We start from the raw sequence: 21,425 nt of genomic DNA, 5'->3' as shown, positions 1-21,425 counted from the left end.
GCTTGCAGGAACAAAAACATAATATTCCAGAAACACGCTTTGCCGATCCGATCAGCTGTTTGTAACACTTCCCACATTGAAAAAGACGTCAACGCGAACTATCGCAAGTGACGTCATTTTTGCGGAAAATTCGTCACATCATCACTTAACAACCGGATAAGAGTGATACCACTGGTGTCTGTAGTCTGAAAACACCACGAGGAAGACATAGGGAAGTGAGAGGTGGATCAATTTGGAGGACAGATGTTAAAGTGAGAGGAAGCAACAGAGAAGTATAAAGTGAAGGGTCAGATTAGTCATCCGCAGTCTGTCTGTCTCCTAATTGCTCCCATGGCTCAGCTTGTCAGAACACCAGCAGCCAGGAGGACAACTCAGGCTGAGGACAGGGAGCACACTGGCCACTCACTTTTTTCCTCCACTTGATTTTTTTTTTTTGCCTCCCCAACATGGAAACATCAAAGCTTGGCTTTTTCTCCAATTTAATCTTTTTTAAGTTTTTAACGCTGCACAATTTGCAGAAATTGGCAGCCCGTGAACTCGATCAGCTGCCACTGAGAAGTTAAGAGGCAGCAGAAATGCGATCGCTGGAGGAGTCTTACAGGCCTTGTATTCCTGGTTGTAAAGATTACATTAAAATCTGGCATTTCTTGTGAAAGACAAGAACTCAAACAAATTCCTGCAGCTAATTTAAAAGATTTTCTGATCTGATATCATTATGGTAAATGTGTGGTTAAATTTAAGCACCAAAATAACATGGTCTCGGTAAGAGAAAGCCAGGGTTGTGAGCAAATCCTTTAGGAACAACTGTGTATCCTCATCAAATTACTCTTTTGGGGACAAATCTGATACATTACAAATTTATTTGATGCTCACCTTTAATTGCTTTTGCATAGTCCCGAGGCATTAGCGGCTGTCTGCACTGGCAGTTAAAAATCTGACTTACTAATCTTAAATTTTACACTCAGATGCAGATTTAGATTCATGGTTTTAAAAGAATGTCATCTTCTTTGCCATACAAAGAAATCCTTTTAAGCCACTCGATCAGCGCTAAACACTGAGGACTTTTCCTGGGGCAATGGAAACATTTTCAGCCAAATTTTGTTATAATACTCTGACACATTTTCCAATTTATCAAAACAAAAGAGATAGATGATAATTGCATTCGCAGGCAATCTCTAACCAACCAATTAAGCCTAAAGAAACTTAATTTTACATCTAAAACTGAATCAGATTTCATAGCAATGAACTCGTGGATTTCCGTTTTGTACCACGGTGGACTTAAAAAACAAAACCAACTGATACAGAACATTTAAACAAGTCAGGCTGAAACCGCAATATGAATGCCAAGAGATTTATTAGTGTCAGACTGCATGCACTTGGCCATCGATCAGCCTCAGACATCCTTTTTCGTCTTGGCATCCCCTTACAACTGAGTTATTATGTCCAACAACAGAGTATGAATGCAGCTGCCTCTGCAGCCTTGAATAAAAACAAGACAGGATGGTCAAGGTTGGATGGATTCAGGATTCACTTTTGCTTTCTGTAGTCTCAAATTGGATTGATTCTTCGCCTTGACCTTTAAGATAAAAAAGGGCACGCACTTTGAATTTTTCCTTGTATACTGATTAAATAAGAGAGATGATTTATGCATATATATACTTATATCTGCTGAAATTGATAGGGAGACAGCATTTGAAGTATACCTTCCCTTGAGGTACTGATTGATATGGGAACTGAAACTAGAAGTAGAGCACAAGGGAAGCCATCTGGACCTCTAAATCATCCTAAATACCACTCACAGGGCAGCGATGTCTGTCCATTACGTGGCTTTCGTTGCTGCTGCCTTTCAGACGTGGAGTTGTCTGTCTGTCCAGCCTGTTTGTCAGTCTTTCATATGGTAGCTGGCACAGGGGACCTACAGTATTTGCAGTGACAACTAACTCATACTCAAGTCAACTTTGAGGCCTTTGAGACAGCAGACTGACCTGATCAGTGGCATATGAAGACTTACGTACACCCCCGTGGAGCTGTGCAAAGGTTAGACATAAAGAGGTATCCAAACTATTTTACACTAATAACTGACTTTTCAGCTCACATTAACCTAATACAACCATCACACATTCATTTCAGGTCCAAAGTGAATACAACAGCATGATCCAATTCATAATTTAACAATGACAGAGTGTAAGTACTTCAGGTGTGTGTGTATGTGTGTCTACTAAAGATCTAGGTATCACATCTGGCTTATTTTATCAGAAGCCAGTTTTGAAATAATAATGTGTCTGTGATAATCTGCCAGTGGGAACTGGCACAGTTAGAAGTGTGAGTGTGATTGTGTTAGAACTGGTGAAAATTACTTCCCAGCATAGTTTGCTGAGAGTGTGAGCACACTGGTGCCAGTGGTTGGTTAGCTATGAAACGATGGAAAGGGGAGAAAAAAGAGGAAGTTGGTGTATCGAGGCAAATGGAGGACAAGAGCACAAACTCCCAGTCTGCCTCTATATATATATATATATGTAAAAGAAAAGAAAAAGAAAAAGAAATTCTGAGGGTTTTTTGGAGCCTAAATGTGGAGCCAGTAGCGGAGTCCCGACTTAGCAAGGATGACTAGACCCATCTGTATCATATAAACTTAGCCCAGAAACTAAGGAAATATATGTTTGGTTTTAAAACAATGCTCCTTTGTAATAAATACTTTTGGAAAGCCTGTTTATTTCCCCTTACGTGGTGCCACAGTTGTAAGTAAAATGTGTGTGAGCAGCAGAGTATTTGAATTGCACCCATGAAAAACTTGCCAAATCTTCTCTGCCAATGCCAAACAGCTTATTACCTCCTAATAAATAAACAAAATAAATAGTTTAATTAATACAGAAGACCATTATGGAAATGTTAAAAATGAACTTTGGATAATGTGTGGTATAGTTTTGCTAAAATAAAGAAAAACGGAGCAGCAAACAACAACAAAATAAGAAACAAATTATTAAAAATAAATTATTGTAATAGTAGAAAAAGTAGTTGGCTCTGCACAGCCAGCAACCCGCCCGGTTCTCCATGTGTCCATAGTTTGCTCCGTTGCAGCTCAATATTCCATGTGCGGTCAGTCCGCTAGCCGCTAGGTTTATGATAACAGGTGGCTAAGGCGGCTAACGGGTACGTGCTAATAATTAAGTTGCTAATGCTAACGTGTACGCTGGCCAAGGTAAGATTTCTAACTGTTTAAGACGTCAGTGACCTTCTTTAAATTCCTCCTAAAGTGTCCTTCAGTGTCATGTTAACTACTTCAGGTGTCAGCGAGGGGAGGAACTGTGTACCTGACAATTACTTAATTCTTCATCATAGATCTTTACTGACCTCCTTGGACTTTCCCGTTGTTCTAATCGATCAATCGTGATCACTAACCAGACGTTAACAGGCCTTGTGAAGTTAAAAGACATTGCAAAACTTCAGCACTACTTACTCGCTTAAAATATTTAAGAGAGTGTTTGTATATGTTTGACTCCATGCGGATTGGAGACAATCGAAAATAAATTCAAATTTGTGCACTTGACTCGTGTTTTTTAAATTCATTTAAAGGTGTACGCTGCACAATCATGAAAAAAAATCCTTAAAAGCCCCAAATGACCAAGAAATTCATGCCCATGTCAAGTGCATGTGAACTTCTGGCCTCAGCTGTACTGCAGATATTTTTGATGATTCTATACAATATTATGTGTGCTTTGGAAAATTTCTCCCTAATCAACAAAAAAGCATCTGGCCTGCCTCCCTCTTGTTTTTCTTTTTTTGTTTTTTTTTGCTTAAACAGTACTAAAGGTCCGGCGTTCAAGGTTTGGCGTTCAAATGTGCACGAGTGCATGAGTGTGGGTGTTTAATCAAAACACCCACAATCAGTGCACTATTAGTCATCCGTACAAAACAAGGAAGAGCAATACGTGGAACAGGAGGCCATGTAAGGCGTCAAACCACAGCAGTAATTACTTCCAACCTGACAAACAGTGAAGGCCTTCTGTGGAGGCGGCAGAATGCAGCAAAGCTTTTATCTGAAGGCGAAATGGAGGTAATAACGGGATAATTGTTCTGGACGATAGCTGCCTCTCCCACTGCTACCTGCTAAATTCTGCTGGCACCGAGCGTGTTCGGCTTGGCAGTCGTGGCACCGCCATGTTTCCCGTGTCTATGAATGTGTATGTTTGTGCACGAGCGAGTTTGTGTTGGCATTTATCTGGGTGTGTGAGTGTGTCAGCACTTGATGTATGTGAGTGGGTTTGAAGTGTGTGTAAAGAGGAAAAAAGCTGGCCAACTACACCATGTTTTCTGAATAACAAGCGAGCCAGAAACCAAGCTGGACAACACAACTCTCCCCTTCATCAATCTATACACCTGTATCTCTCAATCCCTGCCCTGCTGTGCTAGACTAATCTTTCCCCCCTCTTCCAATCCACAGTGCCAGAGATGATCTCCGTACTATCATTTTATGAGACAGTCTTGTGGCTGAGAATGATAGATCTTTTGGAGCAAGGGCTGTAAGGTGAATTCAAATCCAAAACGCTGTAAATACATTTTTAAATTCGCAAACCACCCTCTTGACCACAGGTGTTTGTTTCTGTGTACAAATCTCTGTTCGTGTGGTCATGTTACTGTGTCATGTGCTATAAAAGAAGCCCTGTCTAAGGCTGTATGATCCCGTCAATCATCACTTTTACTTAAAACTGTGCATCAGATGAGATATTTCACTACACTTTTAAATCCACTATCTTAGGTGATGTCACACAGGTATAGTATTGCACAGATATTCTATTGCAAAGCATAGCAAGAACAACAGCCCATAGTAATAGTGTCTGATCAGCTGTTATGTACCTACTAATCTCCATAGACAGTATATTACCATAAAATGTACAACTCCTAATTAGTATACTGGGAGCTAATGTGAAAATGATTTAAAAATGCATTTAAGAAGAGTAATATATAGAAATAACTCACACAAAAGATGATCTTAAAACATTAGGCTTTAATAAACTACCATTCCTCATGCATATAAAATCCAGTGTCTGTTTTGAACTGAGACAAAATCACTTCCTGAGAAAATTTCCATTATTGGATTCTAATTTGAACAAATATGCTAAACAGACTGGTTGGATGTCATAATTTTCCACAGTCATTCTGAGAGTAAGTAGGAAAACTGGAAGCCAGACCAAAGATCCACAACAACCAAAGTAAAACACTATTAACTAAGAATTTTAACTTTTTTTTTAAAGTTCTTTCTTTAAAGTGATTGCACAGGAGCCTTTAAGACAGTATCAATTAGTACTTGATGATTGATGTTGCTTAAATGATTAAAAAAAGACACGAAATATATTGCAATATACCATAACACAATACAGGAGCTGGCTTCCTTACTATAGGGAGAAATATGTATACTGGGCCACCTATACATTACACCGACAGAAGCTGGCTAGGTGCTTGATATTTTATATACCTAAAACACTTAAAATTAAAGGTGTGGCCCAATACTTTACTTGTACTTTGTATGTTTTATTTTTTGGAATATACTTGGATATACTAAAATATGATGAGCTCTTTCTCTGCCTGCAGTATCAACTTTAATCTTCCTTCTCTACCTATCAGGGGCATGCAGTGAAATTCAGAAACTTATTGTCCGTCTTCATTATAGCTAATGAGGTGGGAAAGGTGCCCTCCTCGGTTCATTCATGGAACAAAACAACTACAGGGAATACACTGCAGCTCATCTGTACTGTGAGTAATCAGGAGGACAGGAAAAATGAGGGAGGAGGGTAAAAGACAGACGGTGAGGGACAGAACAAGAGTAGGAGGGAGGGAAGAAGGCGAGGAAACAGGAATCAATGTCACATGAACCCGTTCTAAAGTGATGGATGTTTAAGAAAAAGGAGGATTGAACGACACAGACAAGGAGAAAGAATAATGGGAGAATAAAGTAATTACTAAATGTATCTGCTGTAATGCTCATGACACAAAAAATAATGAAATTTATTTTATGCTTTTTTTCCCTTTTAGGTAACAAAAGAATCAACTATTCTTTCGACTCACTTTTTCAGATCGACTATCCTTCATTCACTGTCCAGGCAAGTAACACTTTCAAATTTCTAAAATAAATAAAAGCTTTTTTAAATCCACCCAGAAAACAACATCAGTGCTGCGAGCAGAAAGAGGCAAGGAGAGGAAATAAAGAAGCAGGATGGTGAGTGGTAAGCAGAAACAAGGCGGTGGGGGGGGACAGATTAGAGAGCATTTTACACTCTGAGCTCTTCATCCATCAACAAAATCTGCAGAGCTTTAAAGGGGGAAGAGATGTGCAAGCTTTTCATCTAGAAATGTCTGCACTGCACAGCGTGCAGCACTCTGTTCTGCATATATGCATGTGTGCCCGGCTGCAGGATCGGCTCTGTCAGTCAAACAAAGCGAGTCGGTTCAGTTGAGCACCCAAAACTACCCGACATACCATAAAAATCCCACGGACTGAAACGCATATCTAGCTAACAAAAGCTGACGTAGTGTGGTAAGCCAGGGATGACTGTAGAGTCTGCCGCAGCATTCTGGCCAGCTCAGAGGAGCAACACTCTCACTGTGTACATTTTTGAGTTTCCTCTATACGACGAGGGGCCACACATTGGAACGTGTGCAAAAGACCTATCCAGTGTGATATTAAATCCACACTTTTCCTTGTACTTGATAAAAGATATAAGGTCAAGGAAAGCTGTGAATGAGAATTCCAAGGAATTCCAAATGAAAATAAAACAGGACTGTTCAGGGAATTTCACTAGGCTGCTTAATTATGTAACTATAGATGTTATTTTTGTAGGTCTGCCATGGTTAAACTATGATTTTGGAATATGGAAAAAGTCCAGTATGGTGGTTAACACTGTTGCCTCACAGCAAGAAGGTTCTGGATTTGACTCCAACATCTGGCTGGGCCTCTCCGTGTGGAGTTTGCATGTTGCCCCTGTGTCTTTATGGCTTTCTCGCCCAGTACTCCGGCTTCCTCCAACAGGCCAAAAACACAAATTTAGTAGGGAATTAGCCCGATTGCTAAATCTAAATTGCCATAATCGTCTGTTTCTCTGTGTTAGTCCTGTGATAGACTGGTGACCCTCCCAGGATCTCAACCTATGGCAGCTGGGATAGGCTCAGGCCCCCACTCGCAACCGTGAATTGGATAAGTGTAGGAAAATCAATGGACAACCATGCTAAAAACGTTTTTTTGTTACCAGTGGTGCAATAAAAACACTCCTTAACCTTTTTATACAACATTCAATTGTAATGTATTTCAAGCCCTAAAAACTTCCCTCCTCAAAGAGTTGTTAAGGAAGGTAATTACTTGTAATTGAAAGATACTTAGATGGGTCTGTTTGGTCGTCTCACATTTAAAATGTTTCTCAATGAAATTCCTAAAATGTGCTGTATGCTATATGTAGATAGAGAACATTTTAACAAAAATGGCATCCTGTATAGACTATATTGACACACAAAATTTATTCAAACCACCTCCTAAACATGCTTAGCCAATAAGCACTTAAAACGGGACTCACAAAAGGCATCAAGCCCTTTAATTGGCTTCTTGGGAACTAGTAAGGGAACCCAGAGGCAGCTGCACTCCGTCGATATCATGAACAAAACTTATGTCTGATGTTCTACCAAGGCACCGAGCTCACCCCATGTGCTATGGGATAATCTAAAGACACATTTTTCTGCTCAAACTTCACAGCTTCAGTACAGTCCGAACACACAGCACATCTCATGTTTTCCAGGATCCGATTCTCTTCTCTCCTGCTTCGAAGGACATCTCAGACCAGTATTACACCTCATTTACACACCCTCACCTACACCTAAACATGCACACACCTCTGCTCGTGCACTTTTTCCTCCTCTCTTGCTCCCTGTCAGGGTTGCCATGGAGGGAGGTTTTCTTTGCTGCCATGACAACGTGAGATCTCTCTGGTCTCCCCTAACGACAGCGAAACAGAGCAGACAGCGCCCGTGGATGATTTTGGAGCGCTGTGATCCACACTCGTGCTGCTCAAGTCACCTGTTCTACCCTGTGGCAAAGAAGGGTGGTGTTGGAAGATGCACACAGCTCCCTTGCTTAGATTAAAATGCCAATAAAACCGAAGATGAAGAATTATCAATTATTTGTACTTGAATATTCAAGTAAAGGTCCTCGCTTTGCCAGAAAATGTGTCCTATTAGATTTTAATCCACACTGTGTAGGCACTGTAGACTGCTATGCTGTAGCTAGTTATATTGACAGTGAATATAATATCTATACTTGTAAAGCATTACTGGGTAAATCGAACCCCTGTACCTGTCAGCTCGGGTAGCTTCCACCTTCAAAGAGCTGCTTTTCAGTGGAATAATTTGCATGTGGTTGTTTTTCTTTCAACAAGGCAATTGTTGTTTTTGTTGAGGATTTCATATGTCATGTCATTACTGTATGAAATAGTGTGCTTTCTGCCTTCTGACTGTGCACTGGTATATATAGATTAAAGGGGAAAAAATGCAAACAGCCAGGCAGTTTGTCTAGTGGTTACCAACTTCAATAAATCGTCTGGATTATTAGATTATTGATAAATGTAAATGAAGACAAATCTTCTCTGGGATGGAAAGTAAGTCTGTTTTTGTTATAAATGCTGACACCTATAGAAACGTGACATAAAGCCCCGACCAGAAGCACTGGATTTAAGACTTGGCTAGGATATAACATCAGCATAGTGAGATGGCTATACTGTCATCTTTTCAAAGATCTACCTATTACTGTAGACTTTGGCCTTCCAATTCTAAGCTTATGTGCATAAGGAAATTTGGGTTTGGTCGATTACTTCTTTCTTGTAACAATGCTTCTTGACAATAAATCTTATACTACCGGAAAACCTGTTTATTCCCCCTTAAATGGTGCCACATGTGTAAGGAAAATGAATTTGTGGGTTGAGCAGCAGAGTTGAGCATGTGGGCTGCACTCATGAAAATGTGGTAAATCATCTCTGCCAATGCCAAAAAGCTTATTCTGTTTTTGACTCTTTTTAGGTGTCGTTACTGGACTGGATGATCGAAGTCTAAAGAAACAAGACATGTTGGTAATTTCACTATTCATTTATTTAACAAACAGGGGCCTCAGAAATACATGAAAAAACCAAACACAACCACAACAGCCTGGCACATCCTACTCATGGTGGTCACCAGCTTGGTCACACAATGCTGTGGCATGGCATCCCATTCTTCAACCATCTTAAAACAAGAGTCAGTAGTAGGGCTGGGCCATATCATACCGTTCACGGTAACACCAGTATAATGTTAGGCAATGATAAGAAAGTGAAATATCGCGATAGAATATGGGTAAAACGTGCATGTGCAATGCATTTATTTTTATACGAACATGGCGGAAAAAGCATGGCGGTAATGGAGAACGAGAAGGCCGAAAGTGGATCGTTGAATGAAACAGATGAACTAACATTGGTTTGTAAAAATGCTGCAACTTCAGTGGTGTGGAACTGGTTTGGTTTTCGTCCGTCAGATACACAACAAAGCACAATTTTTGGTAGAGCATGCTAGCAGGCCGTCGTTATTAGCGTGTTTTTCGGAAAATAAGGCACACTTAAAATCAATCCTTTGATTTGATGAAAAATCGACAGGGCCCCTTATAATCCGGTGCGCCTTATGTATGAATTCTTGTTGTGCTTACTGACGTTGAACCGATTTTATGTGATACACGGTTAAAAAATCTGTCAAAAATGTTTTAGTACAACTTTGGTAAGCTACGAAGCCGCACCGCTTAATGGATTGTCTGAGCATTACAGCTACCGTAGTCAGGAGCCTCATGGAGTGATACGTACTGTGCTTCAACATAATATTACTGTATTGTGTGTGTATAACCTCTTTTTAAGTTTTGTGGATATTATACCTGGTTATGCTGAGGATATGTCAGCCAATTTCCACTGGAAATGTCATGGCTAGACGGTCCTCACTGATCGTCTTGCCAATTTGTTGTGGTGTTTGTGTGTACTGTGTCGTGTTCTCCTCTCCATCCTGTGCATGTGTTTTTCTGCTGGAACATGTACTTCCGGAAGCCGTGGCATGGAACGGCAGTTGACCGGAGGGGAGTGTCCCGAGCTAGAATCATTGCACCTGTGCAGAATTACCTTGCCAGCTCAGACCTATTTAACGGGGCGGTTGAGTCACAACCAACGCTGGAACGTTGAACTAAACCGGGTAGCGTAGTCGTGATCAGCATACTCGGTTTGTGAAGGAGAGAACGTTTTCGTTACTGTGCGTGTGTTTTTTCTCATCTGCCTCCAGGATTCAGGGATTGGAGGAGGAGCCGGCACCAGGAGTTGTTGTGGATTATTATTGCACTGTCACCGTGAGGAGAGATCGCCGAATCACTGCACTGCCCTTCTTGGATTATAGACTTGAACTATTAACTCACCTTTTTCACTGTAAATAAATCCACTGTTATTCTGCAAGGAGTCTCGCACCTGAGTCCTTTAATCCATTCACCATGACAGAACGTTCCAGCCAAGTGGACTCAGCGGACTCGGCGCCTTGGCGGCGCGAGCTGTCACTTCAGGCGGCGCTACTAGAACGCCATGAGAATATGTTACAACATTTCTCCAAGGAGCAATCAGCGCTAATCCAGGTTGTGACCGAGCTAAAAGGTATGTTGCTATCTCCACCTGGAGCTGCTGGGGGGCCTTTACCAGTACCACCTCCGATCAACGTCGCTGCTGCTTGCCCACTGCCCCCCTCCCCTCCTCCGCCACGGCGTGAACATTTGTTGCCAGTCCCAGAAAAATTTTCTGGAGATTTGGACAAGAGTAGGGGATTTTTAATGCAGTGTGCCCTCACGTTTAGGCAGCAGCCTCAGGCTTATGCCACTGATTGTTCTAAAATCACCCTGATGGTGGAGCTGTTGACAGGTCGAGCCTTGCAGTGGGCACAAGCGGTCCTAAACTCCCAGCCTCAGATTTCCTACACTGATTTTTTGAGCAAATTTCGAAGTGTTTTTGATAAAGGAACTAACCCTGACAGTGCGGCACATAGGATGTTTGTTTTGAAACAGGGCCGGAGGAGTGTCGCTGACTTTTCGGTGGATTTCTGGATTCTTGCTGAGGAGACTGGTTGGGAGGAAATGGCGCTCCGGGGAGCTTTCTTGAACAGTCTGAACGAGGGACTGAAGCGTGAGTTGGCTTCCAAAGAATTGCCTAAGACCTTGTGTGCATTGATTAATTTATGTATTAAGTTGGACGATCACCTTCGGGAGTTCAGCAAGCGGACACCGGGAGGCGCTGGGTGGCGGACTGGATTACCGGCCCTGGAGTGGAAGGGGACGGACCCGCGGTCAGCAGGAGAGGAGGAGCAGCCGATGCAGTTAGGCGGAGCACGGTTGAGCTCCACAGATTGGAGGAAGAAACGCCAGACGGGTGAGTGTTTTGCATGTGGAAAGAAGGGACATTTTGCTGACGCATGCCCCTCTCGGGGAAACGACCAGGCCCGTCAGTAGCTGTGGGAGTACTGACGGGTGCGACCATGAACATTGCTCCCCATCTGAGTTGTTCTGCTAAGTTGGTTTTTCAATCTCACACTCACCAGTGCCGTGCATTAGTGGACTCTGGAGCTGAACAAAATTTTTTGGATGAATCGCTCGCTAGGCAGTTGGGCTTCCCCGCGGTTCCTCTCCAGGAGCCTCTTCAGGTTTCAGCTCTTAACGGCAGCCCGTTAGCGGCAATAACCCATCGCTCTGTCGATCTGACTTTAGTTCTTTCTGGTAACCATGTTGAGAGAGTTTCCCTGTTTCTGTTTAAAGCCCCCGGCACCCCATTGGTCTTGGGGTTCCCATGGCTTAAACAGCACAATCCGCAGATCGACTGGGCTCAGGGACGCGTGACAGGCTGGAGCGAGTGGTGCCATGAACATTGTTTACGTGCAGCGGTGCCTAGTGTAGTGCCCCTGAATCCGGCGGCTCAGGTGAAGGCACCCGATCTCTCAGCCGTCCCTCCGGAGTACCATGACCTGGCTCAAGTATTCAGCAAAGACCTAGCAGTGTCTCTCCCGCCTCATCGCCCTTATGATTGCGGGATAGATCTGCACCCTGGCGCCCCATTACCCACCAGCCGGCTTTACAGCATCTCAAAGCCTGAATGGGAGACGATGGAGCGCTACATTACAGACTCTCTCGCTGCCGGCCTAATTCGCCCATCTACGTCCCCTCTGGGGGCTGGATTCTTCTTTGTACAGAAGAAGGACAGGTCTCTCCGCCCCTGTATTGATTTTCGGGGCCTGAACAAGATCACCGTCAAGAACAGATATCCCCCTGGAGCAGGGTGCCGCCGGTGCATCGAGCCACCTGGGGGGCTCTTCAACTGGTGGGGGAGATTGTCACATCTTGCAGGAGCTTTCCTCTCCTCAGGAGCTCCCTCTGCAGGAGGGGGAGATACAGGAGAGGTGGAGGAAGATCTCAGCCTGGGTGTTTATTGTCTTATGTAGTCTGGAAGATGAGTGGATGGTGGGGTGGGTGCAGTTTTCTCTGTGGTGGGGTTGGGTGGACTGTCCCGGGCTCTGTGGGGCCGGGCGGCACTCCTGCACTGGGCCCCGGTCTGGATGGGCCTGGGCCCCCTTTCCCTGGCGGGTCGCGGAGTGTGGGGGTGCCTACTGGGGTCAGCGGGGGAGCTGGCCCCAGGGAGGGGTCACTTGCCCCTCCCTTCCTTCCCTCCCCATCTCCAGCTGCCTCCCTCTTCCCGCTCCACCACAACCACCCACACATGCAGGGCCTTGGAGTAGGGGTATGTCACCAGGGTGCAGAGGAGGCTACCCCCCCCCCCCCCCCCCGTCCCCTTCTGGCTGCCTCTGCCTCAATTTTATCCCACAACTTAGACATTCACATTACTCACACTCTCATTACACATACATATAGGATCTTGGGGGTGGGCACGATACACGGAGTCCAAAGTACCATCAGGGTGTACACCCCACCCCTGGCATCGTTGCCCACCTCTCAATTTTAAATACACATAGACATTGAGGGCTAGCAGGAGGGACCATGCGCTTACCTGCTGCTCTCTGGCAGGTAGCTCCAAGCCCTCCTGGGTTTTAAATGCACCTTAAAACACACATGCATCAACACTACAATGAGCGGGTGGAGGGAGGTTTGGAGTCTTCTCTCACCCCCATTCTCTGCGACCTGCTGGAGCAGGGGGGCTAGGAGGAGGAGTTGGCCGTCCAACTGCGGTCTGGAGTGTGGAGCCTTCCTGCTGCTACGGAGTGGGGGCGGTCTGCCTCCCCCCACCGCAGGGAAAAGGGAAACACCACCTGGGTCTGGGTGCAGTTCCCCCCTCCAGGGGCGGGGGCACCTAGACCCGGTTTGTAGAGTACGCTTGGGGAGTGTGATCGTGTGTACAACGTCTCTTTATGTCTGTCTCCACGTTGGTTGAGTGTGGAGTAAGTGCATATGAGAGCATGAGGGTGGGAATGGATGTTTGTATCTGTGTGTGCCTGTATGTCTGTGTCTATATGTCAGGTTGGGTGTCAGGCGCCACCTCTCTGGGGACATCTCAGGCCCTCCAAGGTTTGGAGGCCTATCTCCCCCTACCACCACTTCCCCTGCCAGTGGCGGACCCCCTCAGACATCGGTGCGTTGGTGGTTCTTTGTGTCCGGGGATGGGCGTCCAGGTACACACCGGCTCACTCCTTGGCGGCCGCTTATCGGGGCCTGGAGCCTGGGGCTCGCTCGGGCCACTTCGGAGGTGGGGTGCCCCCGGCCTCTCGGCCTGGGGCTCGGTCACTCAGGCGCAGCTGGCTGCCGGCGGAGCTCACGGGCGCGTCACTGCAACTCCCCCTGGCTTCTGCTCCGCGGCTGCTGAGTGAGCCCTCATCTGGGACTCTCCTCAGCTCTTTCCGGGACAGTGGCGCAGCTGCCCCTCTGTTGGTCTTCCTTGGTCTCTTGTGTTCTGGGGGCCTCTGGATGTCTGGAGTTTTGATCTCCTCCACACCTGCTTCATGCCCTGGAGGACGGGGCTGTGGCCCCCCCACACCCTCTAGCAGATTATTACATGAAGGAACCTTTTAAAAAACAAAAAACAAGCGCGTCCATGCTCACAGGTGTACACACGGGTGATCACACCCACAAACTACACCCTTTTTGGCTCCTACCTCAAAGCACACTGTGTTCTGTTGATCTTATGTGCTGCACAATAATGTTTAACATTTAGTATTTACTGTCATATTCCCATATATCATTGTGATGTTGTTTATTCTATTACTCTTGTTCTCTTCTGCTTGCTTTCTTTTTTCTTTCTCAGCAGGTGACCCAGGTGATTGATATATGCATTTTTTTTTCTCTGCCCGTTCTGTTGGTTTTTGTCTTTTGCCCTTCTCCCCCGTCCCTCTTCTCAGCTGTTTCTCTTTCCCTCTTTCTTTCTCCCCTTCTTTCCCCCAGTCAAGTCTGTCCCGTATTCAGTGAGTGAAAATAAAATAAACAATAAAAGGTGAATCAAATGGACCATTACGGCAAGGCTGGGATGGTCAGTTTGGTAAAGTAAATCCGTTGGGCATCTTTCTTTGCCTTTAGACAACAATTCTGAGGGCAAAAGAGCCAAACGGGACAGGCCAAAAAAAAAAAAAAAAAAAAAAAAAAAAGAACAGATATCCCCTCCCTCTTCTTGTCTCAGCGTTTGAACTACTCCAAGGGGCGACTATCTTCTCCAAACTCGATCTCCGTAATGCATACCACCTGGTTCGTGTTCGTGAGGGGGATGAATGGAAGACGGCGTTTAGCACCCATTTGGGGCACTTCGAATATCTGGTCATGCCATTCGGACTCACCAACGCCCCCGCTGTCTTCCAAGCAATGGTTAATGATGTGCTGCGTGACTTTCTTAATCATTTTGTGTTTGTCTATTTAGACGACATTCTCATCTTCTCTAAGACTCGAGCCGAACATGTGAAACAGGTGCGACTGGTGCTGCAGCGTCTGCTGGAAAATCGACTTATCGTCAAGGGTGAGAAATGCCAGTTTCATGTTCAGTCTGTGCCGTTTTTGGGGTTTATTGTGGAGGAGGGGCGGCTACGAGCCGATCCTGCTAAGGTGAAGGCAGTGGTGGAGTGGCCCGAACCCAAGACGCGTCGAGAACTGCAAAGGTTTATTGGGTTCGCCAACTTTTACAGGAGGTTCATCAGGAACTTTAGCCAGGTGGTTTCTCCCCTCACACAACTCACTTCTCCCAAACTGCCCTTTCTATGGTCTAGTTCCGCGCAGCAGGCATTTGCTCGTTTGAAACAACTGTTTTCCTCTGCTCCCATTTTGATCCAGGCTTACCTCACCCGACCATTTGTGGTGGAAGTGGACGCATCGGATTCGGGGGTGGGGGCCGTTCTCTCCCAGCGGGTGGGTGGCAAGCTGCATCCATGTGCCTACTTCTCTCGACGGCTGACCCAAGCGGAACAGAATTACGACGTGGGCGATCGGGAGCTCCTCGCCATCAAGCTGGCCCTGGAGGAATGGAGGCACTGGTTGGAGGGAAGTGAACACCCCGTTGTGGTTTGGACGGACCATAAGAACTTGGCGTATATCCAGGCAGCTAAGCGTCTTAACGCACGTCAAGCCAGGTGGGCCCTGTTCTTTACACGTTTCAATATCACTAGAACCTACAGACCAGGATCACGCAACACGAAACCCGATGCTCTCTCATGCCAATTTGCACCACACACGGATGACGGAGAGAAGCAGAGACCCATTCTGCCCGCCACATGCATCGTGGGAGCTATCACGTGGGAGATCGAGAGGATGGTTAAAGAGGCCCAGCAACAGGAGCCGGACCCAGGGACGGGCCCTGACGGACGACTGTTCGTCCCCACAACGGTCCGGGGCAAGGTTATACACTGGGCCCATACAGCAAAGTTCTCCTGCCACCCTGGTAAGAACCGCACCGTGAGTTTCCTGCGACGTTTGTTTTGGTGGCCCTCTCTTCTCAGGGATGTTCGGGACTACGTTGCGGCCTGCCCTACCTGCGCTCGCAATAAGACCCCCAGTGCCCCCCAGGCCGGTCTCTTGCACCCTCTGCCAGTCCCCAAGCGCCCCTGGTCGCATGTTGCTTTGGATTTTGTCACTGGTCTACCGTCGTCATCAGGTAACACGACCATACTAACTGTTGTAGATCGTTTTTCCAAGGCGGCGCACTTTGTGGCGTTGCCCAAACTTCCGACTGCCTTAGAGACGGCTCGGCTCCTTACCGAGCATGTTTTTCGGTTACATGGGATTCCGCAAGACATTGTTTCTGATCGGGGCCCCCAGTTTACTTCCCGGGTCTGGAGGGCGTTTTGTTCAGGACTAGGGGCCCGTGTGAGTTTGTCTTCAGGTTTTCATCCTCAGACGAACGGTCAGGCGGAGAGGGCGAATCAGGAGTTGGAAACCATGTTACGCTGTGTGGTTTCCTCGAACCAATCCACCTGGAGTGACCAGTTGGCTTGGATTGAGTACGCCCACAATTCCAGCACGTCAGCGGCCACTGGTGTGTCTCCGTTTGAAGCGTCGCTGGGGTACCAGCCACCATTACTTGCCATCACTGAAGGTGAGCTGGCCGTTCCCTCTGTTCAGCATCATATGAGACGCTGCAGGCGGGCGTGGCGCGCCACCAGGGCGGCTCTGTTGAGGACGACGGCGCAGAATAAGAGGTTGGCCGATCGTCGCCGCACTCCGGCCCCTGCCTATCGTGTTGGACAGCAGGTGTGGCTCTCTTCCAGGTATATTCCCTTACGAACTGAATCCAAGAAGTTGGCCCCGCGTTTTATTGGGCCCTTTTCGATCCAAGCTGTGTTGAATCCGGTGCCTGTTCGTTTGGCCCTTCCTCGCAACATGAGGATTCATAATGTGTTTCATGTTTCCCAGGTGAAACCGGTCCGGACCAGCCCTTTGTGCCCGCCTTCCAGGCCCCCGCCGCCCGTCCGGGTTGTTGCCGGCGCTCCTGCTTATGCCATCACGTGGATTATGGATGCCAGGCGTCGCGGTAGGGGCTTCCAGTTTTTGGTGGATTGGGAGGGGTATGGTCCGGAAGAGCGTGCTTGGGTGCCGCGGTCTGCGATTCTGGATGATGCTATGGTGAAGGAATTCCGCCGCCGGCACCCTGACAAATTTGGTCGGTCGCCGGGAGGCTCCCGTTAATGGGGGGGTACTGTCATGGCTAGACGGTCCTCACTGATCGTCTTGCCAATTTGTTGTGGTGTTTGTGTGTACTGTGTCGTGTTCTCCTCTCCATCCTGTGCATGTGTTTTTCTGCTGGAACATGTACTTCCGGAAGCCGTGGCACGGAACGGCAGTTGACCGGAGGGGAGTGTCCTGAGCTAGAATCATCGCACCTGTGCAGAATTACCTTGCCAGCTCAGACCTATTTAACGGGGCGGTTGAGTCACAACCAACGCTGGAACGTTGAACTAAACCGGGTAGCGTAGTCGTGATCAGCATACTCGGTTTGTGAAGGAGAGAACGTTTTCGTTACTGTGCGTGTGTTTTTTCTCATCTGCCTCCAGGATTCAGGGATTGGAGGAGGAGCCGGAATAAAGAGACTTTCCAGCAGTATAAGATACAAAAAATAATCAACCAAACACAAATGTCCTTACTTTTTGTGCTAAGTTTATAATTATTCCACAATTAGAGTGTCTGTAAACATCCCTTAGTTTGGTTTGGTGGTGCAATGCCCTGCAGGAAGAGACACTTTTCCAAAAATAATCCAGAAGTGCCTACTCTGCAAAGACAATAAATGACATACGAATGCTTTAAAGCAGCGGTCCCCAACCTTTTTTGCGCCATGGACCACGGAGTTTAATGTCCGACAATATCTTCACAGACCGGCCATTAAGGTGTCGCAGATAAATACAACTAAATAAAATAATATGACCAAGACATATGGTGGTATTTTGCAAATATAATAATAAACGCAAATTCACCAAATACTAGTATTGGCAAAGATTAATGACAGAACAGGGATTGCATCGTGTTACTACTGTAAACTTCCCCAGGACAGCTAACCTGACTAACTTTATTGTCCTGGAACATTTGTGTGTTTGTGTAGTGGTTGCTAGGCAGAGTTACAGCTATACAAGCAAGAAATAAATGACTATCCTGAGTGTTGTGAATAGCACGGATGCAACTGTGGCTAAATCAATTTCATGTTAATGTACTGTATGAAGCCTGTATAGCTTGTTGCATGATACACACAATTTCTTTTTAAACTCTGGCTTATAGAACCTAACTTGTTATTTCAGTCACCGGGGAAGACTGTGAGTTTGCATGCCAGTGAGTGAGAAAGATTGTTATAGAAAGAGCAGGAGTCTCATGTCTGCATGAGCTGATCATAACCCAGATTCATTCATTTGTTTGTCTACTTCCTGAGTATTTACACTACAACTGCAGCTGCATTTCTAAATGTAACGAGCAGTTCAAACTGGTCACATGGATTTCATTTGGGTAGGCCAAAGGGGAACATGTTAGATGAATCAATATTCTTCATGCAATTATAGCTGCGATGATAAAGAACCCACCGGACACCCATTATTAGAATTGTTATTTCTGCATCACAGACCCCGAAGATAATTAAGCACACTGTGAGTTTCTATTATGTAAATTCTTACCTTAAGTCTCTCAGACACTCCATCAGTAAAACTGATGGTGAACTCCTCCACTTTGGGCACCTTCAGCCGCTTCTTCTCTGTCTGGTACTCAGTGCGAGTTTTCACCACCACCTGGAAGCAGAAGAAGAGTCGAAATTAAAGCAGTTAAATACTCAAAGATGCTGAAGGCAGCGAAGGATTGATGGGTATTACCGTGGAAGGGAAAGGTTAATTTACGTTTAGCGTGTTGCCACAAAGGTCTTACAAACTGCATTAAATGGCAGGAGGTTTCACCTGACAAAATCAGTTCATTCAGGTCAAGTGCAAAAAAAAGGTGACGGAGGAAACATGTTGGCTTAATAAAAACTGGGCCAAAGTGCAGAATCATCCTTGGTTAACAATCTGTATCAAAACATATCCACATTCAGTAGACTGTAATGTACATTATGAAATATTTTGTCCAGAAAAAATGTGCAATAGCCAGTAGGAAACATTCATTTACTAATATTCTGTTTGTTTCCCACTGCCTTCAAAATAAAAACCAATTGAAACCAGAAGCTCAGTAACATTGTAGCTGAATTCAAAGGTTAATGTAACGTGCAGAAAGAAAGTTGTGTTTTCTTACTAGTGGTTGGTTTTGTTGCACAAACTATTGAGAATTAAAGAAGTCAAGGAGACTTGAAAAGTCGAGGATCAATGCTATTAAATTAATGTCACTTCACTAAAATACGACCAACGCTGTAGGAGGAGTGGTGATGCCTTGACATAGCAAAAGTTCATCAGTCCTTTGGCCGCATGAGCAAACAGCTGACAGATGGCGTGAATATCATTGATCATCTAATTACAATGCAGTGTTGTACCTGTCTGTGGTCCTGAAAATCATCTGCATATTAACAGGACACGTAGCACCCCCTTCAATATTGCTGCAGACTGAAGCCTGATTCAGACTTCTGTGGGGAATCTTTGTAGAGTCTACAATGTAACCTCTGTAAGTGGTCGACGTTGTCTATGCTTGCGCAGGTTCGTTACATGTTCATTACCATGTGGTCATGTCCTGATGCTTCATACGTGGTGCCAGCCAACAGACAAAAATAAAATGCTGGGTCCTTACTGTTTGTTGTGGTCAGTTTTCTTTTTCTTTTAGGGGTAAAGATATTTGTCCCTCATTTTTTTTTCCACGTTTTTGTTCAGTCCCTCACATCCATTCTGATAGTTTCAGCAATCTCCCTCCAGGAATCTACAGACATTTGTGAGTCCTTATATTGATGCTGTGGTTTTTATTCCTTATACTGGGCTGATGATTGTTATTCTCTCACTGATAAATTCAAAAACTGTGGCGAGTAGTCAGAAATGCACATGAGGAATCAACTGTGCTGAACAGGCCAATCACAGTAGTTGGGGGCTGCGTTGATGCATCGTGCAGTTATTTCTCAGGAGGTGTGAGCAGGTTATGTTTTACGTTACGGCATAGATTCCCCACTGAAGCATAAATGGGATGTAAGCACTCCCCTCATGGCAACGTCACTCTCCAGCAGCAGCAGCCTCCACCAGAAGGAAAACTCACACCCAAAGTAAAGGACACAGGACCATTTATTGTCCAATATCCAGTTCCCATGTCTTAGCAGATCTGAGCTGTTTAAAGGCATGAGGAAGACCTACTCAATATTAGACAGGTAGTTTTAATGTTGTGGCTGGTCAGTGTAAAACACAAAATTCAGAAGCTCTTCCAAGATATTTTGACAGAGACATTTTCTTGGTCATAAAGTAACAAATCTTATGGTAATAACATTATAATATTGTGCTTAGCGCTTCCTCTACAAACAAATCCTATTCCTGTATAAAGATATGACAAAGAAGTCACCCCTCACCCCAAGTTATGTTTCCTCTGTAAAAGGCATAATTGTCATAGGAAGTTTGGACAAAGGCACATCTTTCTAACCAGCAGCAGGTTTAAGGGTTAGAAAATTCGATTCAGTTCAATTTTATTTATTCAGCACCAACACAACAGTCACCTCAATGCGCTTTATATTGTAAGCTAGATCCTACAATAATACATACAGAGAAAAACCCAACAATGATATGACTCCCTATGAGCAAGCACTTTGGTGATAGTGGGAAGGAAAAACTCCCTTTTAACAGGAAGAAACCTCCAGCAGAACCAGGCTCAGGGAGGGGCGGGGCCATCTGCTGTGACCAGTTGGGGTCAAGAGTGTCAGCTGATATTAGACAGTGTATGAGATTACAGCACATCAGTCAACTTTTCAATAATTATATTCTAAGGCAACAATGTTAGCTCTCTTATTTTGGCGCTGAATTAAACCTTGGATTTGGAAAGCTCATATCAGACACCTGTTACCGCTTACTAAGCTGTCTTGCTATTTTCTGCTGGCAGCTAGAGCAAAACAAAAGAAGCAAAAAACTGTCCCAGTAGTGTCAATTTTGCACTCCTCAAGCAAACAGGTTTGGAGCTGTAGTCCAAACACAGAGTCTTCAAAGCTCTGGTTTGCTTTCCGACTTCCAGTTGTGTTGTAGGAGGTCCACGTTCAAAACACGTGGGAGGAGAAAGCAGATGGGATTTCCTTAGTAACATAGGAATTACAGCTGAGCTTCTCTTGATGAAGATATCAACCCACGCACACTCAAACATAAAAACAGTTTGCATTGCAAGTCACACTTCTGCAGTAGTGTCTGGCTGCACGCACATGTATAAGCAGTTCTTAAGATTGTCTGGAGGCTATATTTGCACAGTCCCCTCTTGCTAGTTTTGATTCCTCTGTGGTGCTTTTTGTGGCCCTGGTGTA

At 45.2% G+C, this 21,425-nt stretch overlaps 1 protein-coding gene and 1 long non-coding RNA gene across 3 annotated transcripts in view; one reads left to right on the top strand and one right to left on the bottom strand.

Moving 5' to 3' along the window:
- The window catches only part of nsg2 (neuronal vesicle trafficking associated 2), a 58,148-nt gene that overhangs the window by 19,790 nt on the left and 16,933 nt on the right, over positions 1 to 21,425 (bottom strand). For both annotated transcript variants that reach the window (XM_004550331.4, XM_004550330.5), the window contains exon 3: positions 18,646 to 18,756. In XM_004550331.4, coding sequence (XP_004550388.1) covers positions 18,646 to 18,756 — 111 coding nt within the window. The remainder of the gene's footprint in view (positions 1 to 18,645; positions 18,757 to 21,425) is intronic.
- Positions 4,440 to 6,192, top strand: LOC143420682 (uncharacterized). The gene is made up of 3 exons (XR_013100406.1): positions 4,440 to 4,525; positions 5,669 to 5,751; positions 6,031 to 6,192. It is a non-coding gene; the product is annotated as an uncharacterized LOC143420682 (long non-coding RNA).

This window comes from Maylandia zebra, linkage group LG10 (assembly GCF_041146795.1).
Source record: "Maylandia zebra isolate NMK-2024a linkage group LG10, Mzebra_GT3a, whole genome shotgun sequence".
NCBI classification, from domain to species: domain Eukaryota; kingdom Metazoa; phylum Chordata; class Actinopteri; order Cichliformes; family Cichlidae; genus Maylandia; species Maylandia zebra.
Note: the sequence above shows the minus strand (reverse complement) of the source record. Positions and strands in the feature narration are given on the sequence as shown.